General features: G+C 47.5%; 1 protein-coding gene across 1 annotated transcript in view; it reads right to left on the bottom strand.

Annotated features, from left to right (window-relative positions):
- LOC135908719 (uncharacterized) overlaps positions 1 to 21281 on the bottom strand; it is a 212176-nt gene that overhangs the window by 111312 nt on the left and 79583 nt on the right. Inside the window, exon 3 of the mRNA XM_070536551.1 lies at positions 7524 to 7615. Coding sequence (XP_070392652.1) covers positions 7524 to 7531 — 8 coding nt within the window. The 5' untranslated portion in view covers positions 7532 to 7615. The remainder of the gene's footprint in view (positions 1 to 7523; positions 7616 to 21281) is intronic.

The following is a 21281-nucleotide window of genomic DNA, read 5'->3' as shown; positions in this document are numbered from 1 at the left end:
AACGCGGTGAGAAGCTGGCAGAAGGAGTGGCGCCGTTCTCACCAATTGGTCGCGGCGTAAGCTGACCGACCGGGCGCCGGGAGCGCGCTAGCTCTGGCTAGGCGAGGTAACGCTGGCGGCTGGGTGGCAGGAACAGACGGCGTCGGCGTTCTGGCCGGGCAGCTGCGGTAGAACTCGGGCCCGTAGCCTGACTGTTCCCGTCTCGCCAACGGGCGCAGAAGCTCGGACGCCGGCCTCGGGCAGCAGGTGGCACGACAGACGGGGGTGGTGTTCTGGCCGGGCAGCAGGCGTAGAACTCGGGCCCGTAGCCCGACTGTTCTCGCCCTGCCCACTGGCGCAGAGGCTCACCGGCATTGAGGAGCTGACGCCACGCTCGGGTAGACGAGCGACGCACAGGAACAAGTTGGCAGGAGGCCCCGGTCGGGTGAAGTCCTGGTGGGCTCGGGTCCGGAACCCAACGGCCCGTCTTCAACGCCCGCTCCGGTGGTTGACCTCCTCCTGCCGTCGCTTCCTGGGACTCTCCTGGCGTCTCCCCGGCGTCTCCCTGCGTGTCCTCTTGCGTGTGCCCTGTTCTGCCAGCGCACCACGCTTTTTAACGCGATAGCGTTAAGGATCTCGTGTCGCAGAAAAGCCGGTGTCGTCGGTGTCGGCGTCGGTGTCAGCGTCGGCGGCGTTGGCCGTGAGCGATAAATCCCAGCAGGCACCTCATCAATAAAAAAACAACTTGCAAGATGGGCTGGGTGGGAATCGAACCAGGGTCTCCGGAGTGTGAGACGGAGGTGCTACCACTGAGCCACGAGTTTTTTTTTTCTTTATTGTTGAGCCACGAGTTCGATGCTTCAAAGCGGTACAAACGCGCCTCTAGTGAATGCGGTGTCGCCTTAGAAACGAGCTGTTTCTAAGGCTCAGGCGTGCGTCGCTTGCTCAGGCGCACATTTCGTTGTCGCGCCGAACGCTGCGTTTCTCGACGCTCACCGCGTCCGATTCGGGGCGCGTAGTCGCTGCGCCGTAGCCCATTGCTTACATCCCTTGGCGGGTCGACGGGGACGCTATCGCGTTCCATTCTTGGAGGCGAAGCTTAAGCGTCCTCCAGTTTTGGTGAAAGTATGTATGTTCAAGCGGCACACGTTGCCTAATGATTTTCTTTTGGTCTGGCCGATTTGGCATTTTCGGATTGGCTGCCCGACGCTCCGTGGTCTTTCTTGATTGGTTGCTTTTTTTTCTTTTTGCTGTCTTTCCTGCGCCGCGCGTTCTCGTGCCGGACGCTCTTCGTCGTCGTTGTTTTCCTTCTTCCACCTCGGCGCGCGTGCACTCAGCGTCGTCTGCTCTTGGCCGTCGCGCTCCCCGCACCATGTCGCGCACCACACATCACAAAGATCAATATACGGCATCGAGGAGGGCTCAATTTGAACAAGGTGAGCACCACCACGATTGGTTCAGCAGTCATCGAGGCATCCGGCCTAACGGATGACGAGGCTCGTGAAGATGTTGTCTGACCAAACTTCACTTAAAATATCATCGTAGTCAGCACACCTAAGCCTGAACATGCTGCGAAGTACGTCAGAATCAAGTGTTTCAAGATCATGGAAGCGGAATACGAGGTAAATGCATACGAAGCGGCACCACATTCCACATGCAAAGGCGTCATCCGAAGAGTGGACATCAGAGACTCCCAAGCTATGATATCAATAAATATCGTGCATGATTTGAACCCGCTTGCGCTGGTTGCTAAGCGCATCAAGACGTAGGAATCGGTCATAGTACTTTTCGATGGAATCAAAGTGTGCAATTTTGTCAGGTATGGATCCACATTAGTCAGATGTTACCTTTACAGGAAGCAATTCGACGCCTGCTTCACCTGCGGAAGGGTCGGGCACTGCTCTGATGTGTGTCCAACACCTGACTTTGTTCAGTGCAGGCGTTGTGGAACTCGCAACCCAGGAGAGGAACGTGTGTGTACTTAGGTGCAAATTTTGTGACAGCGATCACCCTACCGGCGACAAGTTTTGTAAGAAAAAATTTCAAGTGCCTTACGTCGTACGACTCCGTCGAAGAGAGCGCAACAGGACTCGGTCGTCAAGAAGAGCGCAGTCGGAGGCGCAACAGCTGGCGCCCAACCATCGCCCCGAGGACAGGGAGCACTCGTGCTCCAGGAGTCGCACCAGATCCAGGCGTCGTTCGCTATCCAGCGAGAGAAGGCACTCCAAGTCAAGGGAAGCGCAGGTGCACTTCGTGCAAAGAGACTCAATCCCTGGCGAGAAGCTGACGCCAGGAACCACCTGGGCTGACAAAGTCAAAGGTATGGCGAGCGTTGCTGGGGGCGCCTCGGCGGCTGTGGGTAATAACAATGATGCCAGAATAGAGCAATTACTGTAAGAAGTAGCCTCTTTAAGAAAAGCTAATGAAGAATAGACCAGGCAGGTAGTAGAGCTTCGTAAAAAAGAGCAGTCAAGCCCTGCTAGAGTAGAGATAGGTAGACCTGTGAGCAAAAGCAACGATCCAGGGGAATTCAGCTCCCCTGCCCCTAAAAAGGGAGCGGTAAGTTCCGAGGGTGATTCAGTCGTCTCAGCCCTGAGCGAAATAAAAGAAGCAATTAAAGTGATAACAGAGACAGTGGAAACGATCAACTTTAAAGTGGACAAATTGTGGAAATGGAGGCTAACGGCGGAGAAAAGACTTAGGAAAACGGAGGCGCGAGGGGATGATGATGATGAGTATCTGCCACCGGAGGCGGATAGTATAAAGTCCATTCCTGGATTGTCGGGGGCCATCACAAAGAGGAAAATAGCAGGTAATAGAAAGGCAGCCTCACCTAATAACAATGGAGAGTAATCATGGATTTAACGTGTGGCAAAGGAATTGTCGTGAGTTCCAACACAAAAAAGCAGCACTGCAACAGGTGATCAAAACATCTGAGGCCAGGCCATAGGTAATTATGCTGCAGGAAACCTTAGCGGACGAAATTATGCTCACTGGGTACAAAGTTATATGTAGAGACAAAAAAATGGAGAGGGGGTTGGTGACGCTCATTGACAAAAAGTTGCCATACATTGAGCATGAGATTCACCTTAGACATTCCAGGTTTGAATTTATTCTAGTTGAGATTAAGGTTAAAAGGAACAGAGGTAAGACGCAAAGCATTTTCTGCTTGAATATTTACAGAAGTCCTAACGAAATGAGACAGAGGTTTAGAGCACTCTTCAACAAGGTGCTTTCGGTTGCCAAAAAATCCCCTCTCATTATTGGAGGGGACTTTAATGCTCCCATCACACATGGGGATATGCTTGGAACACAATGTAGGGAGAGGAGCTATGGAGTCTTGCCATTGATCTCAGGTTATGCTTGCTTACTGATCCTGCGTATCCCACCCGTTGTGGCACTTCCACAGGCAGGGACTCCACGCCAGATCTTACTTTTGTAAACAATTCAAGAGGAGCCAATTGGGAAAATTCAAACTTGGATCTCGGAAGCGATCTTTACATCATACACATAACCATACGCATACCGAAGCAGGAAACAATCTTCAAATTCACTGAGTGGGATCACTTCAGAAAAATTAGGGCGAACAGAGGGAAAGTGGGGCCTCTAGATGCCGAGCAGGAGCCCCTTAAAGCATGGGTCATCCAGCTCAGAGAGGATGTCAAGGAGGCCACTAAAGAAATCAGGACAGAGGAAAATATTGAAGCTATGGACAGCAGGCTGGCGCATTTGATTGAGGCCAAACAGGCTATGAAACAGAGATGGAAAACGCAGACTTAACAGAAGGCTAAGGAAAAAAAACGCAATTAAACAGAGAAATTGATGATCATTCGAAGACCCTCGTGAAGCAACAGTGGGATGAGATCTGTAATTCGGGTGATGGTAGACTCAAACATGGAGCTAGCTGGAACCTCCTCAAGCACTTGCTCAACGAGAATGAAACAGGGACAAGCAAGAGAACAGCTATAGCTAAGTCGGTTCATCAGGAAAACCAAGATAAGACAGAGAGGGATATCATTGATAGTCTCGCAGCGAAATATCTCCCACTTAAACAACCAAACGAAGGAGACGAGAGCCCCGAGTATACGGGAGGTGTATGTGAAGAACTTGACCGAGACTTCACTGAGAGTGAAGTGAGGGCGACTCTTCACAGTCTTAATGGTAGATCGGCGGCTGGACCTGACGGAATAACTAACAAGATTTTAAGAAATCTAGATGATGAATCAATCTATTATCTAACTGAACACTTCAATGAATGTTGGAGACAAGGGGTATACTCAGAGGAATGGAGGGTGGCCAATACTCTCCTCATACCAAAGCCAGGGAAACAACTCACTCTAGACAACCTCCGTCCTATTTCCTTAACGTCATGTCTAGGCAAAGCTATCGAACATGTCATCCTAAATCGGCTCACGAAATATGTTGAGCAGAACAAGATCCTCCCATACAACTTGATCGGCTTTCGTCCAGGGCTGTCAACTCACGATGCTATGCCGCTGATTAAACATCAACTTATGCATGCCAGCACAGCTCTTTTGGGATTGGATGTGGAAAAAGCTTTGGATCGTATAAAGCATAAGGCAATACTTGACGTTCTCTCGGAGATGGGTTTAGGTAAGAGACTTTTCAACATGATTAAGGACTTTCTTAGAAACAGAACTGCACAACTCATTCTGGGTGAGCTTAAATCAGAAGCTAAGAATTTGGGAAATAGGGGCACTCCACAAGGGGCTGTGCACTCACCCATGCTGTTCAATTTAGCAATGTCCAAGGTTGCAAGAAATCTGCAGAAAATTGAGGGTATACATTATATGATATATGCCGACGACATAACCATATGGAGTGCCAAGGGCAATGTAGGCCAGACAGAGACCAGATTACAGGAAAGTTTATACGTTGTAGAGAACACACTGAAAGACATGGGTTTGAAATGCTTGGCAGCCAAATCAGAACTCTTAGTCATTAAACATTGCAGAAAAGCTCGTAAACCAAGAGGTTACATTTCGGAAGATGAGCCAAGAGTGTGCTTATACACTCATGAAGGATCCGCAATTAGGCTAGCTGAAAAAAATCAAGGTTCTTGGGTATCACATAGAGGGAAACAATGCTAAATATAGAACAATACAACATATCTCGAATAAAACAGATGAAGTCATTAGGTTACTAAGGAGAATTACCAATAGACACAGAGGCCTAGGAGAAGACAGCGCTTTGAGGCTAATACATGCCTTTGCTCTCTGTCACTTCACTTATGTGACTGGATTATTCAAATGGAAGCAGGCGGAACTTAACTTAATGTGATGCTCAGGAAGCTCGTTAAAGTAGCCCTTGGGATACCCAGTAACGCTGCAACGGACAAACTCATGAGTCTAGGGGTGCACAATACAATGGAAGAAATTGCGGAGGCCCAACAGCTAGCGCAACACAAAAGATTGACAAAGTCACGAGCTGGCAGGAACAAAATACAGGCAATAGGTGCAGAACTGAATACATCAAGGAGCCCAATAGAGGCTGAAGTAGAATTAAGGACTGAAGTTAGGAGCAAGATCAGAACCAACCCTCTTCCCAGAAACATGCATCCAGAACATAATGTCGAAAGGAGAAAGGCAAGAGCTAAAGCACTCTTGAAGGAAATAGAGCAGCAGAACCAACTGGCAGCTATAGTTGATGCTGTCTGGGTGAAAGGTAAAGAAGCCTATACGGCCATTGTATCAAATTATCAAGGGAAGGCGCAAGACGCTCTCACTATTTTTACCAAGGACCCTACGGTGGCGGAACAAGCGGCAATTGCTCTAGCCATCAGGAGTAACAAGTGGGCCTTCATTTACAGTGATTCGAAATCCGCTGTAGAGTGTTTTGATAAAGGCTACGTAGCTGGAGTTGCAGCTAAACTTTTTGAAAACATTGTGATTATGACAACTGAAATCCGATGGTTTCCTGCGCATATGGGGCAAGCGGACGAGACTAGGGTAAACCTCAATGAGGTTGTTCATGACTTGCCACGAGGACTTGCTAACCGTGACAGTCACAACCAAGCCGTTCACCATAAAGCCAGGGAATCTAGAGATAATTTAATAACATACAATGATGTTACCAAAATATTACTATTTAGGACGCAGACAATTCCCATTGCCACATTCAAAACTGAACAGGGCTCAGGCAATCTCACTGCGCTTATTGCAATTGGGTACATATCCCACACCGTACACCATTAATAAAATATATCCAGAGAGGGAGATTAAGATGGATTGCAATCGGATCGTTGGAATCAGACATATGCTGACGGGGTGTCCCGCGACTCTCCCCAACCTCGTTGAAGAATGGACACAGTGGGAGAAAAGGATTCAAAGCCCATTGTTTCAGGACCAACTAAGGGCAGTCCAGAGGGCCCATGATGTCGCTGAAAGGCTTGGCCTGACAGTGCCAACGTGGGCGCGGCCCGCCTTGGCTTGAGAAGTCGAGCCTCCGGACCTCATTACAATAAAGGTTTTCACACACACACACCGCCGCTGGTGTTTTTAATGCGCTTGTCCTCCCATTGCCAGGATTTGCAGAAAAAAAGCGAGAGTATGAATTAAACCCATGCGCGTCCGCGCGAACAATGATGCAGCAACCTATTAGCCGCAAGGAAATTTTAAGTGAGAAAGTCGAGGTATGTCAAAAAGAAATCTGTAATGACGTGTGTAGGGGGGTGTGGATAGGCTCTGGAATCGCTGGCGGGGTCCCACTCTTCCCCAGAAACTTCTGGAGAGGGCTTGGGCCACGACGCCCCTCCCCCTTCCCGTGGTTGGCGCCTCAGCCAGTGGTCAAAGCTAATGTGGAGTTTTCTACTTCACGGCGTGCCGCATACTGAAGTCAAACTCTTCGCACGTAATAAACTCAGATTTCATTTTGCTTTATTTTTCTTGGCGTACAGCGTGTCTTATTTCGTTAATTCCCAATACCGTATGCAGGCCATTGTGGCCCAAGCCGGAGTGGGACTATAATACAATGCTTTTTTTATTGCTTTTAGCTACCGCTCTATGGATTCTGAATGTACTTTCAGACTGTCGAAAATGTGCGCTGGACGTGCAGAATGAGATAAATAGCTATAATAAGAAAATAAATGTACACGATGTACGTGCCGCCCAACCTGCGCTAACAAGACATCGTACCGCAGTCACTTTCACATGCATTTGCACAGGCCTAATATAACCGGCGCCGACAATTGTCAAGAACGCGTTTTTGTGGTTGATGCTAAATACCATTGCTTTGCTGATAAGAACGTAAATAAAGGAGCGGATCAATGTGTGGCCGGCTTCGTTACGCATGGTCCAACGAGTCGTGTTGCAGGGAATGCACGGCCACCGCTGCTCTTTTGCTTGTTGACCCTAACTAATGCAAAAGAAAAGATGTTACACAAACTAATGTGCCTGTCTACACAGTTTAGCGCCCGCATTAAAAAAAGCAGCAGCAATGCGCCCAAAAAACTACACCTTGAAGAGCATATTGCTCTGCATTCTTAGTCCTTTTGTGAATACTGTTACATCAAAACGGGAAAGTACCTCTGCATCGTTGTGAGTTTGTAAGGAAGTTTTGAAGGGTCCCAGGGCGTGGACGGCGCTCTCTCGTTGGTCTCAGTCGCAATTGCGGCAGCCTGGAAGACAATGGTGAGGACGACGTGAACTCGCAGTACTGTAGAGTAGAGTGAGAGGCGGCATTGTGATAGTTATGTACGCACCCAATAACTACACTACAAGCAGCAAAAAAATTACGGTAAATTTGAATATTATTGTTCGCTTCATTTTCGTTTAATACTTGTGATGTGGGCACGTGGACTAAAATCCACGGTGTTCCACGCAACTTCAACTCAGGATTTTAATAATGTGGTGAACAGCGGCTGGTCACTCACTTCACCGTCATGTGGCACTCCTCCAAATATCTTTTTTTATATTCCGCTTTGGTAGTTAATTACCTGTGGGTAACTAATCAATTTTTTTAATATTCGCATTATGGCCAAGTGCGTTTCATTAAGTTGCAGAGATGGTTCATAAATGACTTATCCTTTTCATTTTTGTGGCAACCTACGTGCTGCGTGGTGATGTTTTTTTCGTCGGTTGCAAAGGGCCCATGAAATATGATATAATCCACGTGACTGCGATAATGCACTGTCGTATTGCAGCGCTCTCAACCTTGCTTCCAGCAAAACAGTCGTGCTCGGACAGCGGCAAAGTGAGCGGCCGCCGCTGTAGGAACTGGCTTCACAGTGTGGCAGCACCTACCACGGCGGCATACGCCCTTCCGTCGGTTATTCGCGGACCAAACATAGTTGACCTTGAACCGTGTCAAACCCGGAGGCAGAAACCTGGAGGCTTACGAAAAGGGTTCTACTTAAATTAAGGACGAAGCAACGAGCTATGGAAAGAAGGACGGGTGTAAAAGGGATAAGAATAGAGCAGATTGGGTGAGGGAACAAACGCGAGTTAATGACAGCTTCCATTGGAATGAGGGTGGCAGGTCTTGTTGTGAAACTTAATAAGAGGTACAAATTGAAGGTGGCAGAATTCTATGCCCCTACATGCAGTCATGACGACCAGGAAGTCGAAAGCTTTTATGAAGACGTGGAAACGGCGATGGGTGAAGTGAAAACTAAATACACTATACTAATGGGCGACTTCAATGCCAGGGTAGGCAAGAAGCAGGCTGGATACAAGTCAGTGGGAGAATATGGCATAGGCTCTAGGAATAGCAGAGGAGCGTTATTAGTAGAGTTTGCAGAACAGAATAATATGCGGATAATGAATACATTTTCCGCAAGCGGGTTAGCCGAAAGTGGACGTGGAGACGTGGCAAGCCCGAATGGTGAGACTAGAAATGAAATCGACTTCATACTCTGCGCAAACACTGGCATCATACAAGATGTACACCTGCTCGGCAAGGTACGCTGCAGTGACCATAGGATGGTAAGAACTCGAATTAGCCTAGACTTGAGGAAGGAACGGAAGAAACTGGTACACAAGAAGCCAATCAATGAGTTAGCGGTAAGAGGGAAACTACACGAATTCCGGGTCAAGCTACAGAACAGGTATTCGGCTTTAACTCAGGAAGAGGACCTTAGTGTTGAAGCAATGAACGACAATCTCATGGGCATCATTAAGGAGTGCGCAATATAAGTCGGTGGTAACGTCGTTAGACAGGAAACCAGTAAGCTAGTGCAGGAGACGAAAGATCTGATCAAGAAACGCCAATGTATGTAAGCCTCTTACCCTACAGCTAGAATAGAACTGGCAGAACTTTCGAAGTTAATCAACAAGCGTAAAACAGCGGATATCAGGAACTATAATATGGATAGAATTGAACAGGCTCTCAGGAACGGAGGAAGCCTAAAAACAGTGAAGAAGAAACTAGGAATAGGCAAGAATCAGATGTGTGCGTTAAGAGACAAAGCCAGCAACATCGTTACTAATATGGATGGGATAGTTCAAGTGGCTGAGGAGTTCTATAGAGATTTATACAGTACCAGTGGCACGCACGGCAATAGTGGAAGAGAGAATAGCCTAGAGGAATTTGAAATCCCACAGGTAACGCCAGAAGAAGTAAAGAAAGCCTTAGGAGCTATGCAAAGGGGGAAGGGAGCTGGGGAGGATCAAGTAACAGCAGATTTGTTGAAGGATGGTGGTCAGATTGATCAAGAGAAACTGGCCACCCTTTATACGCAATGCCTCATAGCCTCGAGCGTACCGGGAATCTTGGAAGAACGCTAACATAATCCTAATCCATAACGAAGGGGACGCCAAAGACTTGAAAAATTATAGACCAATCAGCTTACTGTCCGTTGCCTACAAAGTATTTACTAAGGTAATCGCAAATAGAATCATGAACACCTTACACTTCTGTCAACCAAAGGACCAGGCATAGGCTAGGCGTAGAGGCTACTCAACAATAGACCATATTCACACTATCAATCATGTGATAGAGAAATTTGCAGAATATAACCAACCCTTATATATAACTTTCACTGATTACGAGAAAGCGTTTGATTCACTCAAATCCTCAGCAGTCATGGAGGCATTACGGAATCAGGGTGTAGATGAGCCATATGTAAATATACTGGAAGATATCTATAGCGGCTCCACAGCCAGCGTAGTCCTCCACAGAGAAAGCAACAAAATCCCAATAAAGAAAAACGTCAGACAGGGAGATACGATCCCTCCAATGCCATTCACAGCATGTTTACAGGAGGTATTCAGAGACCTGGAGTGGGAAGAATAGGGGATAAAAGTTGATGGAGAATACCTTAGAAGGTTGCGATTCGCTGATGATATTGCCTTGCTTAGAAACTCAGGAGACCAAATGCAATGCATGCTCACTGACCTGGAGAGGCAAAGCAGAAGGGTTGGCCTGAAAATTAATCTGCAGCAAACTAAAGTAATGTTTGACAGTCTCGGAAGAGAACAGCAGTTTACGATAGGTAGCGAGGCACTCGAAATGGTATGGGAATACATCTACTTAGGGCAGGTAGTGAGCACGGATCCGGATTATGAGACTGAATAACCAGAACAATAAGAATGGGCTGGGGAGCGTTTGGCAGGCATTCTCAAATCATGAACAGCAGGTTGCCACTATCCCTCAAAAGGAAAGTGAATAACAGCTGTGTGTTACCAGTACTCACATATGGGGCAGCAACCTGGAGGCTTACGAAAAGGGTTCTGCTGAAATTGAGGACGACGCAACCAGCTATGGAAAGAAGAATGATGGGTGTAACTTTAAGGGATAAGAAAAGAGCAGATAGGGTGAGGCAACAAACGAGGGTCAATGACACCTTAGTTGGAATCAAGAAAAAGAAGTGGGCATGGGCAGGACATTTATTGAGGAGGGATGATAACCGATGGTCAGTAAGTGTTACGGACTTGATTCCAAAGGAAGGGAAGCGTAGCAGGGGGCGGCAGAAATTTAGGTGGGCGGATGAGATTAAGAAGTGTGCAGGGACGACATGGCCACAATTAGTACATGACCGGGGTTGTTGGAGAAGTATGGGAGAGGCCTTTGCCCTGCAGTGCGCATAAACAGGCTGATGATGATGATGAACCAAGTAGAAACCACGTGACAACCATGGCGTCACTCAGCCGCAGGTGCGCCGTGGCAACACCTCCTAAAAACTTCAGGCCTGCGCGCTATGCGAGTGACCCACATCCGGTAGGCAAATGGCCGCATCGCTTGGTTCCACCTCCGCGCTTGGTATCGCTTTTTATGATGGTTTATTCTCTCTCTATCGATCGCTGTAGTCAGCGCGACTGTGACCGCTATACAAGCGTGAAAAAAAAGATAGCATGCGCTCATTTATAAAGAAAGGCAGAACCTGCTGTGATAAAGCTATGAGCCTTGTCAGCTGCAATGCACTTTTAAAGAGGGTTGACGAAGTACTCTAGGTGAGGGACTAACTGCAATACAAAATGCGGGGCGACTTCTTCAGTGTTGTTGCTTAGCCGGCTTCTGCTTGATCGGTGCGCGCCACGTGAATTCGCGAACATGGAGGCAACACCAGCAGCTCATCACCTTCATGCAAAAAGCATAATAGTACCCACTGCATCTCTGTATTGACCGAACATCGCCTCGAATGGATCCGTCTGAACTTTTCCGTGAAGCACGTAGGGCATCTTAAGTTCCTCAAGGAAGTAGCGAGAGAATTCCATAAGCCCAGAGGGCGTAAGATGCAAGGCGGTAACCGTTTCACTGTTGAAAACGCCATTTCAAAACAGTGCAATCCCTGTCTAGCCAGTCCGTAAATTTCTCAAGAAATTGGTTTCTTCCGTCATATTTCAATGCTTTCACTGGCTCTTGAAAATGGTCATGTTTTTGGAAGCCCCTCCAATGTGTTTTGACATTTACCACTGACAACCAGCGAACGATAATGTTCATAAATTTTGCAGTTTCTGCGCCTCTGTCAATGTCATTGGCATGTGCCAGAAGCCCTTCTGCAGTAAGTTGATTGTATACTTGTAGGGCAGTCTGCACATTTTGCCGCTCTAGCTTTGACGGAGTCAAAGCTTTTGAGGTTAACTGGTGGCTATACTTTAGCAAACACCCTTCTTCGAGATTGTGTAGTCTGCGCTCTGCGCAGTGCTTCAAACGAAGTCTACATGATATGATCACTGTCAACTGTATAACTAGCAATCTCAAACTTCGGGCAATAAAAATTGGTGACATGATTTTTTTAGTTCATCCAACTATCCCGCACACATTTCAAGAGGTGGACAGTGTCAACAGGGGTCTTGTTGGGTAGCAGGGATCTGGATACACAAACAGCAGCTTTTGAGGACTTCAAAAGCTTGACATTGCCTTTCTATTAATATCACTGTTGTCAGTAACAATACATACTACTTTGTACCTGTTCGGCTCCGTGCCAGTGACGACTTTTAAGGTGACGTTATGCAACATAGCAGCGTCAATTGTTTTAACAGGAAGGATGTGAGCGCCCTCTTTGAGAGATGAAACCAAGCTTTCTACAACAAAAATGTGGGCTGTCGTGCAGCATCAGACGAGTTAAAGGCAACTCCACAAACATTGCCACCCTTGTAATCGAAGAATGGTTTCAAGTGAATTTCATCAAATATCAAAATCAGTATGCGCTCGTGAGGCTCGAGACACTTCACACGCTTCTTCATGTAAGAAAAAAATTTCATCCGTATCTCCTTGCGGTGACAGCTGACATGATGCTCAAAGCTTTCTGGTGGTTGCAGGGTGAGGAAGTGTAATAACACCTGCGTGTCGCAGGGATTTGTAGGCGTGGGACGCTATTGTAAGGAGAAGACTTGCAATAACTGTCAGATTAGGTGACTATCTGGGCATTTTCATTGAGACTATTTCCAGCCGTTCTTTTAGCGCTTTAAGGACACGTCGATTTTCCACTGGTAGCTACTGTCTCAAAAGCTGGAGCAGGGTGTCGACAGCTTTTAACACATCCTCAGGAAAATTGGATTGTGTTTCAAAAGTAGCCAAGGTCTCTAGAATTTCTAGCATGCATCTGATATCCTGAACTTTGCCGGGGACAGGAGAGTCATATAATTTGGTAAGTTTCACCTTTGGATTGCATACAGCTATGTCCATACTGTCACTTATCACAACAAAAGCTACGATGCTTGGCACGGTGCCTCCGATTAGCAACAGGAACATCACACTTGAAGAAGTATGCAGTACTGAGCACTTCTCTGGCAATGACGATCACTGTAGACATGCCTTCAGCTCTGTTACTGTCTGGAATTGATACCTGCCAACTTCAGTCCTATATGACGACAATGAATCCGCTAATGTCTCTGCGAGGTGGGAGCACTCCAGTCACTACATTCGATCGTGTGGCTCCTCTCTTGTTTCGAAACACTGTGGTGTGGACAAGTATGAGCAGTCCTTGAATATTGAAGGCTCAGCACTAGGGTCCAGTCGTTGTACCGGCAAAGTGGTGTCGATAACCTTTGTATTCCTTTGGTCATGATAGACCGACTTCTTTATAATAAAGCTCTCATGGAAGTGCAGCGCACAGACCTGCAAAAATGAAAACGGTGAGCTGTATCACAAAACGATGTCATAGTGTCTCCGACAGGATTGTACTCATATTATGTATATGTGCTCAAGGTACTTTTCTAGTACTCGCAGATTAGATTCTTTCGAGATTCAAGCACAGGCAGAACGAACATTTTTCAAAGAAAACACACCTACACCGCAGTTAGCGTGTGCTAAAAAGTAGAAAAAGCATGCTTCTATTTCACACCTATTCTTGTCGTTAAGCTCGCCATGATCATTACGCGAAAATCATCGCCGCTGAAGAACATGGAAGAACTTGAGGGATAATGGCAACCTGCTGTTCACGATCTGAAAGTGCCAAACGCACCCCAGCCCATTCTCGCTACCTATCGTAAACGGCTGTTCTCTTCCGAGACTGTTAAACATTACTTTAGTTTTCTGCAGAATAATTCTTAGACCTACTCTTCTGCTTTGCCTCTCCAGGTCAGTGAGCATGCATTGCAATTCGTCCCCTGACTTACTAAGCAAGGCAATATCATCAGCCAATCGCATGTTACTAAGGTATTCTCCAGTAAATCTTATCCCCAATTTTCCCTAATCCAGGTCTCTGAATACCTCCTGTAAACACGCTGTGAATAGCATTGGAGAGATCGTATCTCCCTGTCTGACGCCTTTATTTATTGGGATTTTGCTGCTTTCTTTATGGAAGACTACGGTGGCTGTGGAGCCACTATAGATATCTTTCAGTATTTTTACATACGGCTCGTCTACACTCTGATTCCGATATGCATCCATGGCTGCTGAGGTTTCGACTGAATCAAACGCTTTCTCGTAATCAATGAAAGCTATATATAAAAGTTGGTTATATATGTTTACTCGAATTCAAAACTGCTTCCTCGCTTTTATTTGTTATTGTCAAAACTTTTCTTGCATTTTGATGACAGTATAGCTTTCCTGTTCAACTGAGCTAGAGGACATCAATCAACATTCTTTTTCAAACGCACATTGTAGTGGTCGAGGCCTTCAAATGCTGTGCATAGAAATACGGCGAAGTGATGCGACTGCCAACATAACATATTCTTAAAATGGTCCGGGACTACGTTGGTGTTCTCTTCGCGGTCCGGGCTTGGATCACAGCTTGCCGGGGGCGTCCGGTACATGAACACATAGCACCTCCACCAGATGTCACCTGGTCGTGGCGTCAAAGAACACAGTAGCAATACTGTGAAAGGCAAAACTAGCTTTTATTGGGCGAACCTGTGCCCACAAAACAGGCTACACTTAAAGCACAACGAGAGCGGCGAACACAGTCGGCGATCGTCGTAAACCTGATAAGCGGGTCAAGCGCCTCGGCTTTTATACAGCAGTTGTCGAATGTTCCAAACTAATCTTTCGGACCCGCGCGCCTTCCACAAAGTTCTACACCATTCACGTCACGCGATCAAATCACATAACATAAGGTTCGGCGACAACAGACAACCGGGTAGAAGCATCGATAATTTTCCAGAAACTTCGGATACATGCATGCGCGTCCCACGCTGTGCGATTGCAATTGTTAAGCGGCGAAACGTGGTCACCCGATAAAGATAAGTACATGTGCCAATATGTTTCATGCAGTTTACAAAACCATATCTGCTATTATGTACACAGTAAAGCCAGAAAGAGCGCTGATATTGTTCATGCAAAGCATTTTAAAGGATATGTCACACTGAAGTGCAACATACAGGAAGCAAGGCACGAAGTGTCCTGCTCCCTGGAACCCAATGGCGATGCAAGTAGAAAAAAGCTTCATAATTATTACTGAAAACCTACACGAGTACGAACAAATTGTTGTGATGTTGCATGCTACCACTGTTTCAGAGCCGGAACATGCTCATCTGTAAAAGCAGTATGTGCTGTGTTCAGTCAGATATGGTCACATGTCGTTGGTGACCACTTTTCGCGTTCATGTAAAAAAAAAATACGAGTCCAGACTGCGCGCTCGAGTCACCTGCCTTTGTAGTGAAAAAAAGGTAGTCACAGTTTGTTGACTAGTTTTTGTGGGTAATTATATTAACAATCTTTCCTTGCTAGATGACAAGGCTTCATATATTTATGCTGTATGTGTGATCCACAAATGAACATTATAAAAATAATTTATTCCACTAAAGATACCTTTTCATAACTTGTCACATGCATAGCAGACATGTAGGGCTATGTAATGATGGGTGAAATGTACTTTTGCGCCGGCCACCAAAGCTAATTTGTTCACCTTCAAAATAAAGCGTTTTGCAAAACATTTGAACTTTAGTTTTTTTATGTGAACCACTGCGCCTACAAGGCTTCAGATATTTTGCAGCTATCTCAAGTCAACTAGGCTTCGATCCTATATTTATTTTGTGCCTGCTGTATTTCCCTGCGTTCGAGGAAACAAATTCAAACTTTGCAATTTTGGCAGTCACAGCACTTCAGTCTCTTGATCATACAATTTCCCTTTGAAAAGAAACATGGATCAGTGCCTTCTAGCTTAGCTGGGCAAGAACAATACATTTTTGCCAAAATTCAAGAAAATACTTAGGAAAGAAAATAAATGGGAAGATAGAGGCCGGAGGTTCAACGATTGCATCGAAATTTTTTCATCTATATCGATGATGCTAAAAAAATGCTGGTTCGTTGCCCTGGAATGACTCAGGTGTATGTGAAAGCAAAATTGTTTAAAATTTTTCTCATTATACCTACTTTTTGAACATCAAGCAAATTTGAAATGCTTTGCCATAATGTAACAGTTCTTGACACAACTGGGTGGTGTGGCATACAATGACAGAAGATACTTAAAAAATATAAGGAAACACTATTCTTGCTGGAAATATGTCAAAAACATAATCTAATGAAATATAACGAAGCACAACACTTGTGTTCTGGAATAAGCAATCCAATGTGGGCTTCTCAGGAGACTAGCACAGTTAATATAAGTAAAATTAACATGAATATGTCAAGGCATAGAAAGGCACATTTGTATGCTCGTACGAGAAATTTGAATTGGGCTCTTCAGGAGACTAACCAAACATAAACGAACACAAAAATGCCGAGGTACAAAAGCACAGCATTTGTGTTTTTGTTTGAGCTGTCCAACTTGGGCTCTTCAAAGGCTTTTGGTCCCATGCGAGAAGCGAGGCCAGAGTTCTTTCCATAGGGCATGTTGGTACCAGGAAGTTTTCGACACGTGAAGCCTGCAAAAACAAAAAGCCAGGGCAAGTTTTAAAAAGCAACTTCCACATGCAAGAGCGTGGCAGACAGTATACCCTCGTTATAACGAAATCAATGTATGTATTTGTCTTGCTTTATTCCAACTTTCCGCGAGTACAACTTCACAGCATGACCATTTAAATTTATTCAATGTGGCACAGGACTCCACTAAGTGTCAAATGCAGAAAAAGGAAAAGAGGAACAATACACTGTTGAAAAATACCTTTATGAATATCCTCAATGTCGAAGGTGTACACTTTGCTTCCTTAGAAACAAAATGGTTTAAAAAAATTTCCAGTTCCTTAAGAAAACTAAACTATGCCATTTATTATTATTTCTTGTGACTTTCATAACTAAAATGTGCAGCACTTTACTGCGCTTTTCCATGCTCCAAATACATTACTGTCATGTCAATAGAATTCAGTGCGGGATCATTTGAAGTTCGTTTTCACGACTTCACATGCAATCGGACTCCACTTCTCGCCTTACAATGGCTTAGGACTCTCACTCTAAAGAAAATACTGCTTACAGCAAAGTGTTTTCTGCCTCAATGACTGCATAACTGCTATAATGACGATTCCGTGTAGTTTTGCACCAAGCTGATTGCCACGACACATGCTGAATGTGACAGATACGAAGAAATTCTCAGTCTTCTAAGAGCCATACGGTAGAGGACTAACTTCGTTAAGCCTTTGAGGTTCACTGCCATACATCTGTGGCTGCGATGGAACATTTTGAAAAATGTGCCTTTTCAGAACAAAGTGTTGCATAGCATCACTGTGGAGGTGCTGCAACCTTCTGTGACTTCTAAAACATATTCTTGTTGTGCTGTCACCCCTTGGGTTACCCCAAAACTGATATTTCCCTTAGCTCTTTGGTGTCTGTCATTGCAGTAGTTTGGGAGTGTTGCCACTTCACCTAGGATAGGATAGGAAAGTGCCGGCAAACGAGTCGTGACGCTGGCCAAGCGTCGACCCGGGGTTATACCCTACTCTGCACTAGCCCAGTTGGGCCCGTTTGTAGTGGGTCATGAGGCTTGTGCTTTTCGAGCGCACCCCGGGCCTGCTGGACGGCCCATAGTTGTGAGTCCTTGTCTGCAGACTGCAGTGCACTTTGCAGTTCTGGCGGGTAAGCCCTGGAGGTAGCTGCCGTCGGGAACCTGGCACAGTCCCACATGATGTGCCATTGGTCCGCCGGACCAGCTGCACAAACACCGCACAGCCCACTCGGATAGAGCTCTGGGTGAAGCACGTGCAGCATTGCGGGGGCGAGGAGCGACGCGGTCTGTATTTGTCTTAGGATTACGCCCTCCTCCCGACTGAGTGCTGGGTGGGGAGGCGGCATTGTCTGTCGACCTAAGCGGCAACACTTGGTTACTTCAGCATAACTAGTCAATCTGTCCTTGGTTTCGAACCACCACACGGAACGGTCACTCTCGGGGGCGCGGAAGGTAAGCGCTCGCGCCGCCGACTGGGCCATCTCGTTGTGGTTCGGTGAGGATGCACACTCGTCTGCGTGCGCCGGGAACCACTTGATACGAACGGTGCTGCCGCGATCTTGAAGTTGCAGCTTGCTGATGATGGCGGCCGCCGGCGCGTATTCTCCCCTTGGCAAAGTTGCGCACGGCATTCCTCGAGTCGCTGAGCATGGTGCGACACTCGGCCTCGGTGATCGCCAGAGCGATGGCAACCTCCTCGGCGTCTGTGGCGTTCGTGCACCGCACGCTCGCTGCCGTTGTCTTGGTGCCGTTAGCCGCTGCAACGACCACTGCCGCGAAGCCTTCCCACTTCTATTCCGCGCCGTCCACGCACCGGGCGTGCGGGTCTTGAGCGTGTTGCTCGGTGAGGGCCTTGGCCCGCGCCTGCCGCCGTTCTTGGTTGTATTCTGGGTGCATGTTCTTCGGGATGGGGTCCACGTAAATGTGGGCCCGTGCCTCATCTGTGATCTCGCACGGTTGCCGGCTGGGAACTTGGGGGTTGTAACCCAGGTACGTCAGTATACTGCGGCCCGTCTTGGTGGTAGAGAGGCGCTCGAATTGCGCGGTGAGCTGCGCCTCAGCTATTTCTTCTAGGGTGTTATGGACGCCGAGCTGCAAGAGCCGAGCCGTACTCGTGGTCTCCATTAAACCCAGCGCCGTCTTGTAAGCCGGTCTGATCAGCGTGTTGATCTTGGTCCTGTCAGTGACGTGCCAGTTAAGGTAGGCCGCAACGTAGGTGATGTGACTGATCACAAACGACTGGACAAGGCACACGAGACTGTCTTCACGCATGCCCGCCCGTCGTGTAGAGATTCGATGTATGAGCCGGATGGCGTCCATTGCCTTGGTGGTAGGCTTGTTGATGGTCTCGTCGTTGCGGCCGCTCTTGTTGAGCAGCAGGCCCAGGACCCTGATCTTGGGATTTTCGGGGATGCGTTGCCCCGATGCAGCCACAATTTTGATGTGATCGCACTCCCGAAGTGGAGCGCGCTTCCGTCCCGGTCGAAGTGGTGTGAGGACGAACAGCTCGGACTTGGCGGACGAGCACATTAGGCCTGTGCCATCAAGGTGCTGCTCGATGGCGGTAACCGCCACCTGCAGCTGTTGCTGGATGGTCGCGCCGGTGCCGTCGGCCGCCCACAGGGTAATGTCCGAGGCGTAGATCGTATGCCGGACGCCGGTCCCCACTACTGCCCTCGCTACCCCGATCATGACGAGGTTAAAGAGCATTGCTTAAATGATATTGCGCGACATAAAAAACGACACGGACGTGAAAGACGACGACACACCAAGCCGTCCCACCACGTCCGTGTCGTTTTTTATGTCGCGCAATATCATTTAAGCAATGGATTACCAACTTGCCCGGAATGCTGCTCTCGTTAAAGAGCAACGGCGATATGACCGAACCCTGTGAAGTACCCGTACTGCCGAGCTTTAGCGCGAGCGGTGCGTCCTAGGCGTAGAAAGCCGCTTGATTCGAGTGCTTGCTTTCGCTGTTCTTCGGCGTTACGGCGTTCCCATCGCCGTCGCCGCATGACGTACGGAACCTTGTATGTGGCTCTGCAGAGGCGGTCTCCAGTGGGGTGTTCTTCGCCACAGAGCTTGCACTTGGGGACACACTTGTGGCCGTCTCTTGGATTGGAAACACCGCATGAAAGACAAACACGTACGTTTGGTGTGGGGCACACGTCGCGCCTGTGGCCGACCTTGCCGCATACTTCGCCCACTTCTATTTGCTTCCTTTAGAGACTGCACGGATAGAGCGTGGATCCATAACGCACATACTTGGGAACCTTGATATCGTTGAACACAACGATTACTGTCGCTGTGTTCCCGATACGCTTCGCTCCCACGGCGAGGGGGTTCACCTAGTTTACTACAAAACAAGTTTTTGTAAGTTTAATTACACAAAGAAGTTATGCAACCTTATCCTGCGTATAAATATAAAACTTGTAAAACTGTAAATACTAAAGGGTGTTGCCGCTTTATCGTCCCTTAAAACAATTATTTACCAGTTTTTTCCGAAAAATCACTCTGAAGAACTCAAATCTGCAATAGAAATATTAGGGATGCGCGAATAGGGATTTTTGAGACCAAACTGAATAATGCCAGAAGCAAATCTAATATTTGATAGCTTCTGAATAATGAACAGCTGATATCACAATTAGTGTAAAATGATGTTCACATCCTAGTATGCAACCGAGTCTTCGCCGCGGTAGCGGTCTCGTCGTCGCAACGACCTTTAAACGCCGCCACGGTGCGCACACGTGATCCCGAGGTGGCGGAGCAAGTGGCCATAGCCCTGGCAATGCTCGACGAGAAGCGCACGACAATATTCAGCGACTCGAGACCAGCCATCAAAGCGTTCGAGAGAGGAGTCGTCTCCGTCAAGGCATTACGCATCCTCCGCGGCGCTGATCCAAGCACCCTCAAACACCACACCGTCATCTGGTTTCCCGCCCACCTGGGTCGGATTCCGGGCGCCCCGCCCAACCTCAACGAGACAGCCCACGACGCTGCGCGCGCGCTTACCGACCGCGCCGTCACCCCCGGGCAACTACGTCTCGATGAGTTGGAGGCGAACTGGGATGCCCCAATAACCTACAATGAAATAACCAAACACTTTTACTTGGGACGACGTCTCTTTCCGTCCCCGCACCCCAAACTAAAGAGGCCGCAGGCGCTAACGCTACGCTTATTACAGACGGGTACCTATCCAAACCCGGCCACCTTACACGTAATCTACCCGGACGTCTACTCAGACGATGCGTGCCCCTCGTGCGGGGTCACGGCGACACTCGCACACGTGCTCTGGGAGTGCAGAAACGCTCCGCCCGACTCTACCTCCGACAGGTGGCAGAATACCCTAAGAAGCCCGCTCCTACAAGACCAGCAATGTGCCGTCCAGCAGGCTCGCGCAGCGGCCGCCAGGTATTCCCTGTCGGTCCCTGCGTGGGAGACGCCCACTGCGCGCTGACGTGCGTCCTGCAGGACTTTTATTAAAGTTTTTCCAATCCAATCCTAGTATTCTTAAAGTTGGCAAGGTTGTGTCATTGCTTACTATGTTATGAAAAGTTGTTTATTAAAAGCATAAATGAAGCAG

The sequence above is a fragment of the Dermacentor albipictus genome, chromosome 3 (assembly GCF_038994185.2).
Source record: "Dermacentor albipictus isolate Rhodes 1998 colony chromosome 3, USDA_Dalb.pri_finalv2, whole genome shotgun sequence".
Taxonomy (NCBI): domain Eukaryota; kingdom Metazoa; phylum Arthropoda; class Arachnida; order Ixodida; family Ixodidae; genus Dermacentor; species Dermacentor albipictus.
Note: the sequence above shows the minus strand (reverse complement) of the source record. Positions and strands in the feature narration are given on the sequence as shown.